The following is a 22,379-nucleotide window of genomic DNA, read 5'->3' on the forward strand; positions in this document are numbered from 1 at the left end:
TAAATTCTTGAGATTCTGGGCAAAAGGCCTCAAAATGATTCACACACAGAGATTTTACTCGGGACTGTGTCATTTGAGGGCTGACTTAGCTGGAGGAACAGAACAGGACTGATATTCGCTGGATGCAATGTGACCTGTCACACTGGATTCAGCTTCAAACAAGACGACCACACAAAGGGTTCAAATGCAAATCTGATGACCTCATTTAAGTTCAAGGTTCCTGTTTTCACATAATACTGTATTTTATTTGTCTTTAATATATGAAGCTGATATTTATATTTTTAATGTTTTTGAAAGAAGCCACTCATGCTCACTAAGGCTGATCTTATTTGATAAAAAAAAAAAAAAAGAGCAAACAGCAATATTGTGAAATATTATTTATGATAATTAAAATAATTCCTTATTACTATCAGTGAAAGCAGCTAATACTTTTGTGGAAACCGTGATACTTTTTTCAGGATTCTTTCATTAATAGAAAGTTCAAAAGAACAACATTTATTTGAAATAGAATTTTTAGTAAAATTGTAAATATATTAACTGTCTTTTTTGAGCAATATAATGCTTCCATCCTTACTGAAAGAATTAATTTCTTTTTAAAAAAATCACTTTTTTTTTAGTGTTGTATGAAATCATGGCAATTTCTTAAAGATGCTCATATGATGTCATTATAATAAAAGGTATTGTATTTATTGTATGTAATGTTATAATATTTATATCTATTTTACTGTTATATTGTTAGAGTAAGTGCAAATTGACAAGATATTGATGTTCATGTAACATAAAAGCGATGAAGAATGAGATTAACACATGGAATATATTCATGCTTTGTCTTTAATCACTTCATAGAAAAGTAGCTTCAGATTTTATTGAACACAATATACAATATTATTACCATACATTGTGTGAAACATTGAATATTCACCTGCAACAATGTGGGATAACCAGACGATAAAAACTCATCCCTCATGCAGATAGCACTAATTCTGTTGAATCCTTTTGGACGCAAATCGGACCAAAAGATCTCAAACATAGATTAACAAAGTTATACTGACAATTTGAATTTCAAAACTGCTAACAAGGTCAGAAAAATAGTTCACATTAGCACAAATAATTACAGAAGATCACATTTTCGTAATTATATCGATTTCACATTGTTGTTCAGAGATTGTGACATTGGTGACCAATTCCTCTCCTGTAAATGTGCATTTACAGGCCACTTCTGAGCCGTTTTTAGCAATCTCCATTCAAAATGTTGTATATATTTGAGGGCCACATTCTGTGGAGAATCTCGTGAGATACTGATTTATCGATGTTACACCAAACAGTGATACACAAAGCTTCTAATATCTGACAGATGTCTACAGTATGCATTTATGTCTTATCTACAGACTCTCCCCGTTACCAATGGGTCGCGTGTCTCATAGGCTACTGTTCTGGGCAGTTGAAAATTGTGCAATATATTCATACATAGTATATATAATATATATTTATTTATATTAAAACATAAACAATATTACTAAATAAAACAGACTCAGTCCAAGAGCCCACTACACAAGAAACACCACCAGTTTTAGGTAATGCAAGTGCATATAAATTAATCCATTTACAAAGAAACATTTTTTTCTTATGTACAGTCAACGGTAATAAATACACTGTTATAAACAGTAGAGGACCAATCTGAGCGCATATAAACAAAGTGAATGGAAGGAGTCGTGAAAAGCGTGGGCTGGTGATCAAGCGACCTGACGGACGCTTGCACACACAAACACAGTAATGTGTAGACACACACACATATTTATATATATATATATATATATATATGTGTGCAAAAACATACATTTGCATGCTACTTTGGCCATTAAATGTTTCCAATGTTGAGACTTTGAGTGTAAGGTAGGTAAAGTACCTCAAAGTATGAACTGCACATGGTGACTATATGTGTGAGACGACAATGCTAATGTCAATAGATTCATTATAAAACTGGCATGTTGAAAACTGTCGAGTGAAATTGTTGAAGTACTAGAGGAAATATAAGTGAGAAGTTTCAAACCTTAAGTTTTTTTTTTTTACGGGATGGGGAAGGAAATCAATTTACATCAGTGTTTTTATCTGTCTGAAAAGTGAGCCAATCACAAGAAAAGATAACATATTTGATTTAGAAGACAAGTGAGGAAATGTTCTGTATCAAAGTGTGTAAAAAAGCTACAAAAGCTAGTTTAGACTGCTTTTACTCTGTGTGTCTGTGGTATGATGGGAAGAATGAAAAACTACTGCTGAGAGGAAGACAATTATGATGAGTCAAAAGCAAATTAATGTTTAAGTGAATAAAGCTTTGGCTTCCCCTGTGATTTTGTACATTATGAGACCCCTGGTGATTGGATTTTTTTGGGGGGTGGGATTGCTTGTATTTTGTTTTACGATCTAAGTAAATGGGGTCTTCATATTTAAGGGTATTTAAAGTTTTTTGTGCAACAATGCATTTACCTAACACAGATTCTTTTACCCTAATGTGGGATGGGATGATGTACGGATCCAAATAAACAGAGTTTGTGCTCATATTTAAAAAGTCCGACACAAATGTAGCTAGAATAAACAGAAAGTGCCTCTGTCATCATTTCTTAGTTTTCTGATCGTTTGTCAGATGTTTGGATTATTAAGTTATATTGCCAAACAAAGGAAGACACTAAGTTCTCTCTCCAGCGTAGATATAAAACAATTCTGCATGTTCGGTCTGGTTTGCTTTAGAAAACGAAAACATTTCAACGTACAGTTATACTAAAACGTGTTCAATAAATAAAAGACTATTAAAAAGACAATAGTAAAAAGGCACACAGTCTTTAGACAAATGGTACAGAAAAGTAAACAGTTTCTCTCTTTACAAATACTTGTTCTTCAGTAGTTCATGTTTGACCTCATCACACACACCCATAGCTTTACAAAAAGTTTGTGTTGGTACAAAAAAAGAGAAATCCTCTCAGTAGTGTCTACTCCTCACCACCAGGTAAACAAACAAGCAAACTGTCCACGTTGGCCCCAATCCTTCATGTTTATCAAAGTCGCCTGTCAATTGTTCAGGTCCAAAATGTCTGCAGCATTTATTTCCTGAGAGCTCCTACCAAACTGTCTCCAAACGTAAGTGCAAGGAGGGCAAGACATCCTCCTCCCACGAGGGCCTAAAAAAGCACCCCATGTGGGCTTTTTAAAAAGCATCAACTGCAAGATTGCTCCTCTCGCAAGGGAAAAAAACAGCTACCGCCTATTAAGAGACGCTGAGTCCTATGTGTCGACAGGTGAGGCGTCTTCGGTAACTATCTGGATGTGTGTAGTAGATTCCATTTCTTCCCCTCTGTCTTCTTCTTCTTCTTCTTCTTCCACATCCTCTTCCTCGTCACCCTGACTCTGTTCGTCTTTTTCCGTGCCTTCTGAGTCCTCTTCCTCTAGTGTGAGCTCAAACTGGAACTTGTCAGGCCCTGAACCCCCGCCATTGCCTTCTTTGTCGGGCTGGTAGAAGGGTGGGGAAGGGCTCTGGGGGATCATGCTCTGGTACCAGTTCCGATTATCCTCCAGTGTGTCCAGGATATCCTGGGCATCCGGATGCACCAAGTCGGCCCAGGTTTCCCACAGCGGGTGGACGATGTAGTCAATGAAACCCACCTGAATAGAAAAATGCATTAGATGTTGTACTTCAAATATGGTACTCCATGAGACCGTTACATCTCGTACAGTAACTGACCTGTGATTTCTCTACCGAGGCAGTGTGTTTGTCACACATGGGGCTGATCTCCATGCCACGCTCCCTCTCTCTGTCACCCTGGTGAAAAAACTCCTCCATGATGCGGTCGGTCCACTGCCGGTACAACTCTAGAGACTTGGTGGGATTGCTCAGATCGGCGCAGTGAACCATGTTCCTCAAGACCTGAAGTAACGTCACAATTTTAGACAACTGCAGTTCATCATGTTCCTCTAATTTATCTAAATCCTCTCAGTTGGAGATCATGAAATCATTGGATTTTCCAATGGGAAGGAGAACAGAAAGACTTGTACCTGTATCCTGTCTGTGTAGTTGTCCAGAAGTAAAACTCCTGAGCTTGTCACTTTCTTCGTCTCTACCATGGTCTTCAGATCGGCCAGTAAGCTCATGTGCTTAGACATGTCTGTGGCAAGTACCTATTAACAGGAAACATTGAACAATATGTGTTAGCATATAAATCATTGCAATGTAAATGAAAGCAGATGGCCAAAAAGGAAGGAAGGAAGGATGGAAGGAAGGAAGGAAGTGAAGAACCTCACCATGTCGATGACCATCTTTCGGAGTGACTGCCTCTGTTTCTTAGTGAGGTTCTGGAAGATGTCGCAATTGTCCTCTTGGAGAAGTTTGAAGCCCACAGCTAAGTGGTGGTTCTCCAAAACGGACTCATCGTTATACATGAGCGCTAACTCAGAGTCTGTAAGAAATTAGCAAATATGCAATTAATTTAATTGTCTCCATAAACGTTATACTGACAGTAGGGTGGGAATTGAGAACACTCACTTGTATTGATGAGGAACTGGTTTGAAACTCCAGGATGGTCCACATCATGAATAGCTGCTGCAAAAATGGCTGCCAAGATCTCAAGATCCGTGAAGACAGCCTGTTTAGGACAAATTGAAATAAATGGTGAGATATATGAAATCCTCAGAAAAAACTCAGAAAATTGCACCTGAAGAAAAGCGTTCTTACATCTAGAGCAGGTGTGGACAGCAGAATGTGAGTTGACTGGGCCACATCAGCAGCGTGAAGGCTGTTATGATAGGCCACATCTTGGTGGTAATGATCCTCAAGGGTCATCATATACATCACAAAAGTATCTGCCGGGATCTTAAATGTTTTAAGCAAGTCTCGTTCCTGTTACAGAGAGAAGCAATATTATTACAATCTTGAACAATATGACGTTTTTGTTGCAAAATGTTGGAGGTCAAAATCAAAAAAGAGGCTGGAGGAAGAACTGACCTGGAAGATGGCGTACATAATGCAAGTGAGAGGCCGGTTGTTAGAATACTCGGAAACTGTAAAGATGTTCAGGCCCCATTTGTTCAGGTCTTCTAATTCCTGGAAAGAGAAGACACAAGGGAATGAGATCAAGAGACATTTTCAGCTGAACACACCTAAGAGCACTAAAGTATTAGTCAATCTTCTACCTACCTTTGACAGTAAATCCTCTTTGTCGGTTTTGACGCCGAAGCGAGCGATGCCGCAGTTGAGGCTGGGCCCGTGGGATACTTTCTTCACACCACTGATCTGAGTCATCAGCTGCTGCTTTTTCTTCTTCTCGCGGGCTTTAGGTGTAGGCGAGGGAATCTCCACGTCATTCTGCTTGTCTGTGAGGAACAGCAAGAACCAAATGATTAGAATGATTTTGGTCTCTTTCCTGGTGGTTACTAACCTTACACTCAAATTTCCAAAGACAATGTGGACAACGAACGTTTGCTAACCACGGAGCCGAGATGGTCCTCAAATCTTTCTATACAGATCATGCACAACTGTGTCAGTTGTTGGCAGATCACATTCCAGATTACTCAGTCTCTTCATTGTAGTTTTCACACAGACGAGACACATACATGCCCGCACAAAAACTCATTGTTGGGAAACCGACGGCCATGTATCGTGTTTCCCTTAGTGACGTAAGCAGACGCCTTTGGCCCAGGTGCAGCGCCACAGATGAATAGCTCACATCTGCACTCAGTTCGTGTGCTTCTCAGGATTCGTTGCCCTCGAACGGCAGAACAGACACCCAATTCACAGCGACTTTGCCACTGAGCTATTCAAGCAGGGTTTGCCCCTCCTTTCCTTCTCCTCTAGTTCCACTCTCCATTTTCACTGTGACAGACCTGTCAACACACTGCAGGGGAGCCCATGTCTGCTTCATATGGTATCTCCAAAGGTCAACCCTCAGGAGATATAAATTGACAAAAAATGGCGGCACAGCAAGGGCATATCTCAGGGGCAAAAATGCCATAAACTTTCATGTTAGGGATTTCCTCGTGTGGAAATGCTAATCCAAATTCTCCCAAGGAGCCACAGGCCATGAGTGGACTGAATTCTTATTTTCAGTTTCTCAATTACTGCAGATAACGTTGTTCTCTCTAGCCATAAAGCTCTGACACGTCGCTGAAAGACTGCGATAACACCTGGTAATAGCCTCTGGCTTGATGGGGAGTGAGAGGAGGCGAAATATGAGGGTTGGTTAATTCATTACTGTCATTATCCTCTTCACTCATATGTCTCTGTTAAACATGAACCCGTGCCGTAATCAGCACTGCAGTCATTCAGATGGGCTTATATCCTGAGTGAAGAAATGCGAGGCGCCCTATTACAATGACGGAACGGAAAGGGACAGGGATGAGGGAGTACTCGTTTCTCTTTCATCTCAAAAGCTTCTATCTGTTTTTCGCTCCTTCTCTTGTGGTTAAGATGCCTGATCAAGAGAAAATGCCTCCTATCTGATCCCACAGAGCATTCGCAGTGCTCATTATAGCCAATTTGCTTGTTTTCTCACAAACATCCATCAGAGCTCTTTTTTCTTTTCACCTCGTTCCTTGCAGGATTCTCTGTCACATGTCATTCCACGTCTCCTTCTCATATAGAAAAGCAAACAACCAAAGGCAAGCCACATGTACAGACTGTGTGCACAGATCCAAGATTTCAGAAAAAGAAGGAAAAAAAGGAAATTGACATCATGGCCGGGTCAGATTTAATCTCATCTCTGCTAAACTCACGTTTTGATGCAGACAGCGAAATCACAGAGGCATAAAGACAGCAGTCACACGTGACAGCGCACAGATGTTTCACAGCTAACATTTAATCCCAGGAAAATCGAACCACGTTTAGTCCCAAATGATCCAAACACAAAGTTGTACACCATCAGAATGGACACCAATATTTTTTGCAGATTTTGTCATCAATTTTTTTAATTTACACTGCAAAAACATTTTTAAATTTATATTTTTGCCTTTTTATCAAGTAAAACTTATAACTTCTAATGTATTACGTTTTACAATATTTCATACAAATTTGCTTAAAGTAAATGTAATTGTTATTTTTTGTTTTCAAAAATATTTTATTAGACCTAAATACTGATTAAAATTTGGGGTTTTATGCAGTGAAACGGGAACTCACACTGCGGCAAGGTACATGAGTGTTTGTGTGTTTAGATGGGGCATGCGATGGCGTCTCGATGAGAACACAGGAGCTGGATGAGTCACAGGTTCTCTTGCCTGGATGTTCCGTGCTGGGGGGTTCCACCGTCAGCATTGCTTTACAGCAGGATCCCATCCCCCTCTGTCTCTCCCTCCCTCGCCTAACTCTGCTCTCCTTTCCACCCTCCCCTTCCTCTTTTCCAACTGCTGCATTGGGAATCTCTCTCCTCATGCAGAAACGAAGTCTGATGCCATCTCACGGCATTCCACAAACAAAATGAACCTTTGTACTGCATGTCTTATCTTTTAATATACAATACTTTCACAACTAATGGATTTATTTTTTTCGTTTTCATAGCTTTTCGATATACAGCATCAGTGAGTCTAAAACGCAGTTCAGCTCTGGAAATGACGCAGCCAAAATTCAATCCACAATGGCGTATACTGTATATAGCCAATGTTTAGTGATGATTTAGCAGAAGAGTGAATTTGTGTGTGATTACCTAGGAAGGTGTTGGAGATGAACTCCGACACCTGATTGCCAGATCTGCTCATCTCAGAGAGGTGCGTCAGCTCCCTGTTCAACATTCTCTTGAACTGGAAAAGATAAAGAGGGAGAATCATTAGTCAAAAACCCCCAAAAAATGTTCAACATTGAATCTTCAGCAGGGCTGCCATTTTTCAAGATTTTTAAAATTCCTTTATATGGGCATGCATTTACAATGAATAATGATATAATGAGTAAAATACCGCAATGCGTTATGGGGTACAGAATGTTAAATATGACCAAATATATAATATAATAAATGTAAATAATCGTATTTAAAAAAATCGTATTTAATATCTTAACTTCTAATAACTTATCTCTAAATATCTTAATATCTAATATATTTAAATCTCCTTTTAAAAATGTTCAAGCATGTATTTTAATGCATTCATTTCTCTTGTTTTTAAATAAATCTGTAATACCTCATACCAAGCATAAAAAAAATGCAAATGCATAAAGAATGAGAGAGAAGTGCAGTACAAGAGACCAGGTAGACACTGGTTGAGATTTCATTGGTAAATTGCAATTTTCAAACTGTTGCCAAGTTTAAAGTTATTTTTTCTTTAGCATTTTTTTTTTTTCACATATAATGTATGAATATATGTTCCCAAAGCAATGATGTGTTTCCAAAAAGATGCAATGTTGGCAAGAAATAAATAAACAAATGCATATATAATTAAATAAGTCAAAAAAACGGCAGCCATATCCTGCGCAACATCTCTGATTTTTAAACTTCATTAGTACAAAGGGATAAATCACAAAAACAACCCAAATATAACTGTGCTTTTGACATCCAAATCAACATCTTAGCCAAAATACAACAGATTCATTTGAAAAGAACAGCCCAAAATAGAGCTCGGATCTAGACATTCCAGCACAGGATGCCACACAGCGAGACTTGCTGTAGGTTTTCCTCCTCAGTGTCTCTCTAGACCACCAACAAACACCGAACCAAAACCAACCTCCATTAGCAGACCAAAAACAGCTTAGTAGCCGCCATACACACCTTAATGTAACCCCAGGATACAGAGAGAAGGTAATTGGCCTCAGGCATTTTGGATCGTATTTAAGCTCCCGAAATCCACAACAGCACACTCCTATACCACGAAGGAAAAGAGCCAGAGAGAGGCAGACGAAAGGGATTCTTCTGGTTGGGAAAAACGAAAAATCCCCTCTTCTCTCCTCTCCTACTCTGCTTGGTATGGATTAGTAGCCGGAAAGCAGACACAAGCCGTCTTCACGGCAGCTCTCGGCCGAATCGCTCTGCCGTTGACTGTCCATGGCTGCAGATACGAGCGGGGGCCGACAGCGGATGGGAACACCCGTCCTGGGCTGGAGGATGATCCAGAGAGCGATGGCCGGAGCTGGAAGCGAAGCGGAGGGTCTGGAAGTGCCAATGAATTATGGAGGAGATGAAGGAACAGTGGAGCAGAGGGAGGGAGGGATGAGGGAAAAAAACGCTGGGATGCTCATCTGGCTGGAGGGGGGTCTTCCTCTGCTGGATTAGTGCCGCTCCGCTGCTGCAGTACGCTCGCGCTGTCTCATCATCTCGCTCTGTCTTTCTCTCTCTCCTTCTGCCTCGCCCCCTCCCTCTCGCGTCTCTCCCCTGGTCTCGAGTCTGTCAGCCCCAGCAACACGCTCCACGGGCACATATGATTTGACATAGAGATGGCAGAGGAGGGGGGGAGCCCCTGCTTTGTTATGCGGGGAAAGCGCGAGAAGAAAAAGACACGTAAAGAAGGACAGAGTCTAAGGACGCCCTAGGCTTTTTGGGAACAATTCATCGACTTTAAGGGATTCCTAATCGAGTACAACTTGTAAGAGCGAAGATGGGAGCTTTAGATGAGTCTGGGTTCTTTCAGGCTTGGTCAGCCTTCTTTATTGCATTCCAATAATGCATGAGGCTTCATATGGAGGCTTGGATAATTGCCTCTCTTTGTCTTTTTTCGGTGACATCAACACCCCACCCACAACTCTCTCTCTCTCTCTCTTCGCCTTTCCGTCTACATCCAAACACCAATTACACCAACATCCCAACGCCATGGCAACAGCGTCATGTGACATGGGCTGCCGCTGAGGCTTCCCTCCCTCCCTCCCTAGCCTCCAAAGATGGCTGCCCAGGAATCACGAGGACACCACTGCGTCTCAATAACATCTGCCAAATAAACCCTCAATTCATCACAACGGGGAGGAGGCAAAGGGCCAAAATCAATGAGCCATCCTTGATAAAGCCACCTCAGGCAGAGTCCAATGACAGGGAAAACCCTTAGTGAATATGAGGAAAAAATAAGCCAATTGTTTGATTAGGATGGTGTTTCGATGATTTAGCTGGTCAACTTATTGGTTTCCTAAATGGACAATCTTAAATGTACCCAAAACCACTAAAACCAGCAGACCAGACCAGGCTGTCCTCATCATCCTCACCTATGATGGATAAAAAGGTGCATTTCTTAACCCAAAAAAACACTAGATGCATAATTACACAAAGGATTTACATTGAAACAATGTAACTCAGGAGCTGCTTGTACATTTCATAAATAATTACAAAGGAACAGCGAGTAATTTTCAATTAAATATGAAATCTTGAAGTAGAAAGACTGAAATAGCATTTTCTTGTAAACAGAGCCTGTTTTCGCCCCTTAACGCAGAGAAGTTGGTCTCAGATTTGAGGAGCTAAAAGGTTTCATGCAATGTTTTTGGATTCTCCAAACTGTGAAATGTATGTGCGTGTCTGTGTTTGTGCGCCTTCTTGAGAAAAAGAGAGTGGGAGGGAGAAAGGGAAAGAGGGGGGAAAGAGAAAGACGGAAAATAGCGAGAATCTCTGCATTATGCTGCAGTGGGGGTTCCTCAGCGATGCGTGAGACGTCTAGTCAGAGCTGTAAACAACTCTGACATATCAAAGACGCGCTGCCTTCCGCGGCTCACATTTCTACTTATCATCCATATCAGTAAATCCATGTGAGTGTCTCTCTCTAAGCTCTGTGAGGAACATGGCTGTGGGGGTGGGGGGTTTCATTCTGAAAGACCCTTCAAACACTTGATTAAAGATAACTGATTCTATCAGCTAACAGTATAATGCATTTAGAGGCAAAAAATTATATATTTAAGAAATTATATCTGGATAGTTGACACATAATGATCTATATGAATGTATATTCATCTGTCCTGTAACCATTTTCCTTTATTTTTTTTTTAACTACTTTATTTAAATGATCCTACAAGGTCATAATTTTTAATGCAAATATTCTTCCCACATTTCCTTAAATATGTAATTACCTCAAAAAACCTACCTTGTAATTAAAAAATAAGCAAATTGCTTTTTAAAATTGTTTTATATGGAGCATAGCTTGTGACACCAACAAACGTGTCAACTTCCCAAATATATTTCATGTTAACAACCCATTGGCAGCAAATATGCATATCATAATAATTTTTATATACCTAGATGCAAGTTTTCATTTGTGCATTTCTTTAAAATAGGATAATCAGCAATTGGATGTTATTTTATTTTCTCCACTAGTGGGTGGTATAAACCCACAGATATTAAGTGAGATAGATTTGTGCGGTCACCTCACATTGTTCGCCGGCGGGCTATTCAATCGGTTTGTACTGTCATCATGACCTTGTCTAATGTATCAGTGTGTTTGATGTAGGACAGACAAGTCAATCAATCAATCATACATTTCACTTTTCAGCTGTCCATACTGTCATTTGAGATCTGTGTTCTTACTTCCACCTCTCTCTCTGTATTTAAACTTGTATGTAAATGTCACAGTACACTTTTCTTTTTTTTTTTTTTAAATAACATCTAACTACAGTAAATGTCTCGTGTACATCATCTAGTGAGGAAAATCCCCATTTGTTTCTTGGTCAGAAATTGTGGGAGTTTTGTTGCACAGAATGACATCACTTGAAAAGCACATAATTGCAAAATCGGCAAATTCTTAACAGCCATTGATATATGATGATCGCTGGAAGAAGACTTTGAAAGACTGTGACGCACATTGAGATGACAAACGAGTTCTCTGGTATATTAGAACGGCAACATCAATAATGACATAACAGCTTCTGAAGAAATCAGCAGCTCTTTGTGTGCCAAACCAACAATGCCTGAGGATACAAGCCCAACGTTTCACTTCCTCTAAATTTCTCAATATGTGCACAAATGTGTGTGTGTGTGTGTGTGTGTGTAAAGTCAACTAATGCACAAAGTAAAATAATAAGTAGTTACTAAATTACAGACTAAAACATTTGAATCTGCTTTAGTCTCAATTATATCCACAATGAGGAAGCAATCTAAATCCATTAAGATTATTAGGGAATTTCAACTGTTTAAAATGGATTGTTTCTGTGATTATCAGAAAACAAAAATAAAAACACTCAAACTGAACATTTAAACAACTATTTTAACAACAATTTGCATGCAAGCTTATACTGGTGCTCTCAGTCTACAACCAACTAAATATGCAGGAACTTTAGAAACTAACACTAGTTTGACTTGAGACCATCAGCTCAATATTACATGGCTCTGACTGACTTCTATTATAGATGTGTGACTATACAACTCATTCGTTTAAAGTTGTAACTTATAACCACACTGTTTTATCCACATTGTCTTGTTTTTTATCCACTCTATATCTTATCCACATTGTAACTTATCAACACAAGAAAGCACTGCGCAAAAAATAAACCTTTCCAAGAATTCACTTTTCATCTATAAAGCACACTTATCATGAGTATTCAGAAAGAAAAAAATCAAAAAGCTACTTTAGACAATAGGTATGTCCTTGAAAAGTCCACAAAGTAACATCTAACAAAAATGAACAGCCCACTAACAACTTCTAAACGTACAAAACAGAGGCTCACCTTTTTCCAGCAGTTAACTTTTCCAATCTTTCTCTGATCTTTCTTCTCAAAGCAGCAAGCTCCCATTTTAAGTGAGTTAAGTTTTCTAAGTCCTGCTTGCTGTGAGTCTGTGTCACTCTGGCTGTCTTGAGTCTTAAGTTTCAACGTTTGACAGGCGCAATAGCGTTACTGACTAATTTTGAGCTGTGAGCGCTGACTATCCTTCAGTGTGTGAGTGTGTCACTGTATACACACTCCCCCTCTCACCTTGGGACCGCCTCCTTCCGACACACACAGACACACATACACTGGAACTCTAACCCCATTGCAACATAGTTTATATGGTAAATAGAGTGCAATCAGATCAAGCATACTGATGTGATCTCACAAAAATTTGAAAGTTTTAAAATGTAGTTATAAGCTGCATCCAAAGGAAATGGAAACTTTTAATTATCCTGCTTTTTAGATCTTTCTCCTGAGGACTTTATTAATTTCACATGTCCCCTCTAGAGTTTTTAAAAGAGATCTCAAAAAAATGTAACAATCTAAATTTTTTTTAAAAAGTTAGATTTATAAGAAAGACTTATTATAATAATTCAAATATTAATATTACATTAATTTTATTTAGGAATTTCATGACAAACATCTGAAAAAAAAAGAAAAAAAAAAAAAGCCAAAGAGTAACAATGAAGCTATAAAATGTATGCAAATTTGTAAAATTCATAAAATCTTTGCCATTTCATAAAATTTGACTTTACTTGTTTCAAAATAGTCTGAAAAGGAACTTTTCAATTCAGTGACTACATTTGGGGATTCATGGCCATGGACTTTATCTATTTAAACAACTTTGTCAATTTATTGTAACAAAAAGAGTGAGTCTGCAGTTCTGTTATCTTGACTGGAATATCCAGTTGACTGAAACAGAATCTACATATTACATGTTGGCAGAGAAATCCTGGCACTGATACTGTATAGATTTTACATGCACACACAGCTAAAGTGTAATACACATCAAACGGCACAGGCGTTCAAAAGGGCAGAAAAAGGTGAGACGTCCTGGTATTCTCTGTACAAGTCTGATGGCTATCTTTATGTGTTATTTCCACAAACTCATACAAAAGCTCCCAGAATATGAGCATGTCTTGAGCCAATCATGACACAGTCACAGCTTTTGTAAATGTCCCATTTTCTTGCATATGTATTGCATTGTTTATTCATGAATATTATTGTTGGCCTGTATGCACCGAAATAAAATGATGAATATTTTAGTCAGTTTCCAGTAAAATTATATACACCCTTCGACTGATAATTTTACTTTAGATGCAAAAAATAGATAAAATAATAAAAACATAATAAAAAAAGAAATGCAAATTCTCTTTTTTTCAATCTTAATAAAAAGCATTAACATGCATATTTCCATGAAAAGTAAAATGATCATGTTTTAAGGATGTTTAGATACTTTTACTGGAAAACACACCAAAATTCATGATTAAGAAAATTATTAACAGTAAGAATTCTGGGTCATCCCAAAATCCGTCCCTTTCCTGCATATGTATCTGTATGATTGAGCCTCTGAGTGTGTGTGCGGGAGTTAGTGTGTATTCATCCCTATTGTCTGCAGTAAAAGTCCCTGTGCTGCAGTGTATGCCTGTTTGACGTCAGCAGAAGAAGAAACAAACAGGGAGTGCGGCCTTGCCCTGCCATACAGAACTCACTCCTATTGTAGTCTGGACCCGGCTAGAGCTTAGGAAGGAGACAGGAAACCTGAGTCACAGCTGCAGGACATACACACACACACTGTGGAGCTATGCACTGAATCACATGAGATGACACTGACAGCGACGTGAAAACAACACATAGTATTTAAAAGTACAAAAAGGATGATGAACAATTGGATCAAATTCAATTATAGTGCATATCATTTTGATCTTTGATTATGCAATAAAGTGCTGTACATGTATTCAAGTCTAGAAAAAAACAAAAACAAAAAAAAAACTAGATCTAATAAAAAGTTAACATTTAACGTCATAAACCTCATTGTTAATATAAATCGGCCAACAAGCTGTCAATCAAATCAATTTCAGAGCATACCGCAGTGCACAGCATTTCCAAAGCATCATAAAGGGGTGTGGAAAAGAGAAGAGACATGCTAAAACCTGTTCAGTACGCTGGGAAGACTTGCTAACACATTTATACAGACAATGTGTGAGACTGTTATGATAGTAAAGTGATGTGGCGTCTCTAAGGAAGCCTTATACTTCAAATACCTTGGAAAACGCACCATAACTAAATCATAATAAAGCTTAGAATTTCAAATCTATTTTGCATATTCAAACAGATTCCATCTGAAATCGCATTAACCGCTAGAAAACAGCAGCCTGAATTTTTAATGCAAGCTAACTGGCACCAGGACCGACTCTCAATAGCTCCATTCACAAAGCGGCCGTTGAGAGAAGCATTGCAAACAAAAACAGACTCTAAACTATCACGAAAAGTTTTTGTGTACGCTGTACTGTGCAAGCATCCTCTTAGAGTTTTTACAACTTCCAGAGGAGCTCTTAAAAGTGATGTGCTGCATCTTCTCACCTTGTTGGAGGCCATGTCGCTGACGGAGCGGTATGTCTGGATGGTTTCCAGCTGATCCAGACACCAGTCCAGCTCCTCCATGGTCTCCACGGCCAGCTTCTGGTAGGACTCGTCTGGACAGAGACACACAGAAACGGGGGAACCGTGAAAATCCTGCTGCACGGCCACTCGAGCACAGCCCGCCAGACGTTCCTTCATCCTGGGCTCGCACACACACACGCATACGCACACACACTCCCAGACTGTATGAGAGAGTGAGAGTGGGTTCTTCTGAGCGCTAGCTGTGAGAGATCTCCCCCCCTGCTCGCTCCCTCTCATTGGCCTGGTCCTTGTGGCTAGGTGATACTGCCTCTTTGGCTTTGTGCCCCTTCCTCTCACCCCCTCCTGCCTCTCTTGGTGTCGCCCTCTCTTTGCGTGCCACTCTCACTCATGTCTGAGAGTTGGCTGCGGTGGGGTGATACAGCCTTTTGGCTCTGTGCTTCCTCATTTCACTGCCCCGTTTGGCATTTATCTCTCTCCCATCCCTTCCCCTTTTTTTTATCATTTCTGGCGCTTGTAGGCTCTGATGTCAATAGAGAGGAGACAAAGGGGGGTACTTTGCAAAGCTCGCTGCATAAACTTGTACGTAAACACACACACACACACACACACATACTTGTTGTGAAAAACAATTTATCTTGTAAAAATGCATTAAATTAAAACTGAATGCACATTTTAAGACACAAATATTCACTGTATATTCACTGTGATTTCGCTGGCAATATAAAATTAAGCTACATCTTGATGATTTAATTTATTTGTACATTTTATTTAGGAGATCATTAGGTTTCCTAAAGGCGATTTTCTGGAAGACATTTTATTAGCATCTTTATTTCAAGCTTTAGTAAATTTGATTTCTGTGAATCAGATTCATTTGCATAACTCAAAAATGCACCGTGTACTTTTTGCCCTGCATGGCATTTTTGTATTTTTCATGTATTTAAATGTTTTCATAGAACTTACACTACTGTTTACAAGTTTTATTTTGAAGAAATTAATATTTTTATTCAGCAATCATTCAACTGATCAAAACTGACAAAGAATTTTACAAAACTATTACTAAACTATAACTATTCATCAAAGTAAATAAATGAATAAAAGTAAAATTAAGTTGCAAAGCTGTTTTCATAGCTGTTTTATTTATCGTTATACTGGTGCATATAAAAAATATATTTTTTTAAAGGGAAAAAAAAACATTATTCCATTTTTAATTAGATTTTTAAAATATTTAGCTTTTTATATTAATCATTTTAAATCTACTTGGAAAAAATACCTTTTAAATATAATGGGACATATTAAAAAAGATGAAAAGGCTATACTGTTCAACCAAACAAACAACAAAAGAAACAAAGGCAACAAAAAGCACATTTACACACACAAATGATACACCAGCACGTTTTATCTTGCGCTTGAATTAATGTCAAGATGTACGTAAACGGGTCTGCATCATTCCTTGCACGCCACAGAAATGTATGAAGCATAGGCGTGAGCTGTGTGTGTGGGTCTTGTTGAAGCATAGATGTGTTTACAGCAGAGGGGAGTTTGGTGAATCGGTGCCCTGTGGCTTTGGGACACAGACGAGCCCTTGTGCGCGTCTGACTTTGCTGTGGTGGGTCTCCTAGTTGCAGAACAACACAGCAGCAGAACTTTAGCAAGGCCCTGTCGAATGACGGCACTTCTCTCTAATCTCCACACGTTCAAAGCCACACAAGCATATTTGCTCTCCGAACACCAGGAGAAAAAGCTCTTTGGTGTGGGTAATGCTTTTTTTCTCTTTTTTTAAGCGTATGGAGAGGTACCTGTAGACTACAACACCAAGGCAATGTCGAAAAGCTGGAAAGCGGATTTTCTGAGCAAGATTTACATTCTCACAAAACTGGACAAAACCAGTTTTATACCTAAACGAGAGCAGCTAAGCATAACCAGATTTTTATATTTCTGAAGAAAACTGCCATAATGCTAGGGTGCGTGTGTGGATGCCAGAGCATTGGTATACGGTTGCTGAGGTGTTCTGTGTGGCTTGTAGTGCATTGGTATCCGGTTGCTAGGGTGTTCTGGGTGGTCGCTAGGTGGTTGCTTACTGACCCAAGCCAAGAGACCACCCTCAAGTCTCTAACATTCCCGTCTCTAGATAAGACTCAAGTCCCAACGTTAAATCCAGTTAGCTTTTGAGAATATTTACATGAAATACTTCAATTAGTTTAAACCATCTAATCTAAATCAATCTAAACTATTATTGAATTATGTTCAATAGAAAAACAAAGACATAATACAAAAGCAAATGTAAATAATACTATAATGGATGGATGGATGGACGGACAGACAGATAGATGATGGATGGATGGATGGATGGATAGATAGATAGTAACAATTAAGGTTTAGTTAACTTCATTTATTACTGCAAAGAATAGTTATGGTGTATCTTTTAAGTGTTCTTGAAATTTTATTCACTTTTCTTCCTCCTTTCATTTCTATCCATACACCGCTCTGTAAAGGTGATATGCATACACGTCTTGGGTCTGAAATCTGTCATTATGAGGCAAAGCATGTTTGACAGGACCAGTGAGGTGTCTGACCACATGTGCGTAAGAAGGGTTTTTCCCTTTCTCTTCCTTCGAGACGTGCACAACACAGACAGACGCACAAGCGCCGATGGCCCTAGCAGATTCGGAAAAAGGAGGCAACGGTCCAGGAAATATGCAGACATATGGCCATGCTGCAGTTGCCCACATACCATGAGGTCATCCAATTACAGACAGAAGGGGACAGATTTCAGCTAATAAGCTGCCATTACACATGCATAAACAAACAAAAATAATGAATAAATGAAATAATGTGCATTAACCACGCAGTTACATTTACCAAAAATATGAATATGTATTCAGCCAGTCAAGTGATCTCAACATGGCAGCCACCATGAGTGGGTGATGCATCTTTAATTAAAATTTTTAAATTGAATTTACATTTCTAGGCCTAGATTTGACTACAGTCAAATATTATATTACAGTATTGACCCGAATATAAGACAATGGTTTTTCCTTGGAAATACATCTGAAAAAACGCGTTCGTCTTATATTCAGGGTCTAGACTTTGACATGTCAATAATACACCCACAACAATAGGTGGCGCCAAAAACGCATAAAACGAGTGTGCCATGAAATATGTAATGTAATGTGTGTTTTAAAGATCGCGAATGAAAACAAATGAAAAAGAAAAGCTTACAGCAGCATGATCGTGACTGTCATGTTAGCCTGATGGGACCAAACTTCCTCTGTAAGTCATTTTAAAACATAAGACAGTACCCAGATTTGAAGACCACAATAAGATTTCACGTCTACTGATAATAACATTTTGGTAGGCTACTATGAGATTGATAGCCTAATTGTTATATAATTCAGATGGGCTACCTGTTATTTCAATGGTATATCAAAATTTTCCAATGTCATTGTTGGTACATTTTACCAGTATTTACCATACTTTCAAAACAAAAATTAGAATTGGAAAAATATGCAATATGAAAATAATTTAAGAATAAATGTGTTTTACAGAGAGAAAAAACAAGATTTGGTTTTCAAAAAGCCTTTTTCCAACAGGTACATCTGGAAAAAGGGGGGTCGTCTTATAATCAGGGTCATCTTATATTCGGGACAATACGGTATATACAGTGCCCTCCAAAAGTATTGGAACAGTAAAGACAAAATTGCTCTGTTGGCTGTGGAGTCAAGACATTTACAAATATGATTAAAAGATGAATATGAGACAAAACTACAGAATGTCACATTTTATTATTGGGTGATTCAACACATAGATGTTTTACCAAATAAGAAGTTCAGAACTTTTAGAGTTTCATCCCTCTATCTGATGTGAGCATAAGTATTGGAACAGTTGCCTCACAGGTCTTTCTAAGTGATCAGCTGTGTCCTGTTGCATTAATTCTTCAGATATTAAAAGCAGGAAATGTGTTGTATCAGTTATATCCATTACTTCTGCATTCTGAATCTTGCATTCGATGATGACACACACAAACAAGGATGAAGATGAGGGAGCTGACTTTGAGAGAAAAGCAAGCAATTTGGATGCTAAAAGAAAAGAGGAAGTCAATTAGAGCTATAGCAAAAACAAAGGGCATGGAGAAATCAAGAGTTTGGAAACCACCAGCGACACCAGCAACCAACAACTACCTGATCGACTGAGAAAACAACAGTAGTTGATAACAGACAAATCATAAATACTGTGAAAATTAACCCTAAAAGACGTGTCTGTAAAATCACCAACAACTTGCTCTGACAATCTACTCTCCTCAGGAGACTTTGACACAGAATTACAGATGCTACACAGCAAGATACAAACCTCTGACCAGCACCAAAAATAGAAAGGCAAGACTAGAGTTTGCAAAAAAGCACAAAAGTGAGCCAGAAGAGTTTTGGAACTGTGTTTATGGACCAATGAGACAAAGATGAACCTTTATCGAAGTGATGGGAAAGCAAAACTGTGGAGAAAAAAAGGGAACTGCAATGATCCCAAGCATACAGCCTCATCTGTAAAGCATGGTGGAGGTGGTGTCATGGCATGGGCATGCATGGCTGCCTCTGGAACAGGCCCTCTCAACTTTACTGATGACTTAATGTATGATGACAGTAGCAGATTGGATTTGGAAGGGTACAAAACCATCTTGCCTACCAATATTCAAGAAAATGCCACCAGATTCATTGGGAAGTGCTTCATATTGCATCAGGACAATGAACCAAAACACCCTGCCAGTTCAGTCAAGGAATATATAAGGGCAAAGAAATGGAAAGTCTTAGATTGCCCAAGTCAATCTCCAGATTTAAATCTGATTGAACATAAATTTCACCAGCTGAAGAGGAGAGTAAAGGCAGAAACTCCCCAAAACAAGCAAAAATTGGAATTGGCTGCATTAAAGGCTGGGAAAAATATTTCAAAGGATGAGACTAAGAGTCTGGTGATGTCTATGGGTCACAGACTGTTGTGATGTTGTGCGCAAGGGATCTGCAACTAAATAATAGCATTTAATTTTTTATATCTGCCTTATGTTCAACTGTCCCAATACTTATGCTCACATCAATGAGTGAGATGAACTCTAAAAGTGCTGTTCTTTTTATTTGGTAAAACATGTATGTGTTGAAACGGCAAATAATAAAATGTGACATTCTGTAGTTTTGTCTCATATTCATCTTTTCATCATATTTGCAAATGTCTTGACTCCACAGCCAACAGAACAATTTTGTCTTTACTGTTCCAATACTTTTGGAGGGCACTGTATGTAGTTTTTTGTTTTCTTCAGTTATACAACTTTTAATGATCATTTCTCGGCATAACTATTTGTGTGTGAACTTGACTTGCATCACTTGACAAGTGTAGGTGTGGTGTTATAAGAAAACGTATCAGCATACCGAGAGGTTGGGTTTTGCGGCCACAAACTGTGTTTGCATATGTGTCATTTGAGGTTACTTCAGATCACAAATATCAAATCATGTCTTCTGGTCCTTTGAGGGTGTTAATGCCATGGCTGCGCGCTGTGCGTATGTTTGTGAGCTGTCGGATGTGGTGTGTGTGGTAACAGCTGTGTGTCTGTCTTCCTGATGTGCACTGAGAATTAGTTGAGAGCATGTGCTTACATGTGTCATTTTCCCTCTCTCACTCTTTCTCTCATTCCTTCATCTATGCCCCTCCTGAATTCATGCGTAGTGTCTCAACGCTTAGTCAAGCAGTGGAAGGATAAACTATAGCATTTCCAATAAAGAGGAAGCATGACGACTGACGTCAGCTCAAATCTCAATGGACCTACTAAGAAAACACTTCCTCTGGTTCTGATTGTAAGAAGAGAGGGAGAAAGAAAAGAAAGAAAGAGTTGGGGAAATTCTGGAAAAGCTTGTTTGTAGCCAAAGGACATTGTGAAACAGCGTAACAGATGGGTTTCTCTCTGTGAGAAGAGAAAAACTGATGGCTTGGTGAATTTAAGGGAAATAAACAATCTCATTTAAATTACATCAATTATATATAATTCAGATTTATTTAAAAAAAAAATATGAACAATGATGTAGCCATTTGGGACTGGAGACACTTTACTAGATGATTGACTCTTTACCAAAAGTCAGTACATTAATCTTTTTTTATTTATTATAAAATATATACTGGTAATTTAAAATAAGGAAATTCCGGAGAAAGAGAGAGAGAGAGAGAGAGAGAGAGAGAGAGTGTTTTTCATTTTAGTATTTTAGTATTAGTATTTCATTTTGCTTTCTAAAGACTAGTCAGAAATGATCAGTAATGATGTCATTATGATAATAATGTAATAATGAGTAATTATGATTATTTTACTGACAACCATATTTTTAACAGTAAAAAGAAAAAAACATACTCCTAAATAAAATAAAATAAAATAAGCGTTCCTATCTTGCGTACTTTTTAAGTATAGTTTGTATTTTTCTGTGGAGCTTCTCCTCACTGTCATCTTGCTCACTGGTAAAATTCTCTGTAAAGCTATTTTGGAAGAATATTTATTGTCATAAGTGCTATAAATAAATAGGTTGGAGAGGTTTGTGCATATTTTACTTTAAAAAAGAGTCTTATTTGCCATTGTACTGTAGGTTTTAGAGAGATGCTCAAGAGCGCCCCCCTTGTGTCCACTGTGCACCCACACTGGCGTGGACCTCACAGTGAAATATTACTCAACAGACGATGCAGCAATGTGTAGGATTGTGAGGGCTGATAGTGGCAGTAATTTCTGACATTTTTTAATCATACGGACAACTCAATATACAGCACATACAGTAGCTCAATTTCTCAGCCTGAAGCATGGATAAGAAGAATTGGAGGATCTTGATTTTTTTCAAAATGAATGTGAAAGATAATTGTGTAATTGAAACCGTACACAAAGATCTGTGCTCATTTATAATGTAATAACCCCTCTCAACAGATGTTACACACTAGATGCAACAGTGGAGCATCATAGAGTTCAGTTTATGGTGGTTTCGTCTCAACATGGCAATTCAAACTGTTTCAAATAAAATGTTTTCCATTAGGAGGCAGAAGCCACTGTTTTGGCTCTGCGGACTTCAACAACAGACACATTGAATAAACGAAGAGTGCTGGAAAAGACCGCAGTGAGACGACCCGACCACATGAATGGGAGTCCTCTGCAGAATTTGAAATGGGTGCTTGT

The 22,379-nt window shown here is 38.6% G+C and overlaps 1 protein-coding gene across 7 annotated transcripts in view; it reads right to left on the reverse strand.

Moving 5' to 3' along the window:
* Nucleotides 1–813: 813 nt before the first annotated feature.
* Nucleotides 814–22,379, reverse strand: part of pde4ba (phosphodiesterase 4B, cAMP-specific a) — a 156,350-nt gene continuing 134,784 nt past the window's right edge. For 6 of the 7 annotated variants that reach the window (XM_058780150.1, XM_058780152.1, XM_058780149.1 and 3 more), the window contains 10 exons: nt 15,155–15,267; nt 7,680–7,773; nt 5,183–5,358; nt 4,991–5,089; nt 4,721–4,885; nt 4,532–4,631; nt 4,291–4,445; nt 4,045–4,167; nt 3,734–3,916; nt 814–3,654 (listed from right to left, as the gene is read on the reverse strand). In XM_058780150.1, the coding sequence (XP_058636133.1) occupies nt 3,277–3,654; nt 3,734–3,916; nt 4,045–4,167; nt 4,291–4,445; nt 4,532–4,631; nt 4,721–4,885; nt 4,991–5,089; nt 5,183–5,358; nt 7,680–7,773; nt 15,155–15,267 (1,586 nt within the window). In that variant the 3' untranslated portion in view covers nt 814–3,276. Of the gene's footprint in view, nt 3,655–3,733; nt 3,917–4,044; nt 4,168–4,290; nt 4,446–4,531; nt 4,632–4,720; nt 4,886–4,990; nt 5,090–5,182; nt 5,359–7,679; nt 7,774–8,729; nt 9,653–15,154; nt 15,268–22,379 lie in introns of those variants that run through there. The other variant, XM_058780156.1, reaches the window with a different exon arrangement.

This window comes from Onychostoma macrolepis, chromosome 06 (genome assembly GCF_012432095.1).
Source record: "Onychostoma macrolepis isolate SWU-2019 chromosome 06, ASM1243209v1, whole genome shotgun sequence".
NCBI lineage: Eukaryota > Metazoa > Chordata > Actinopteri > Cypriniformes > Cyprinidae > Onychostoma > Onychostoma macrolepis.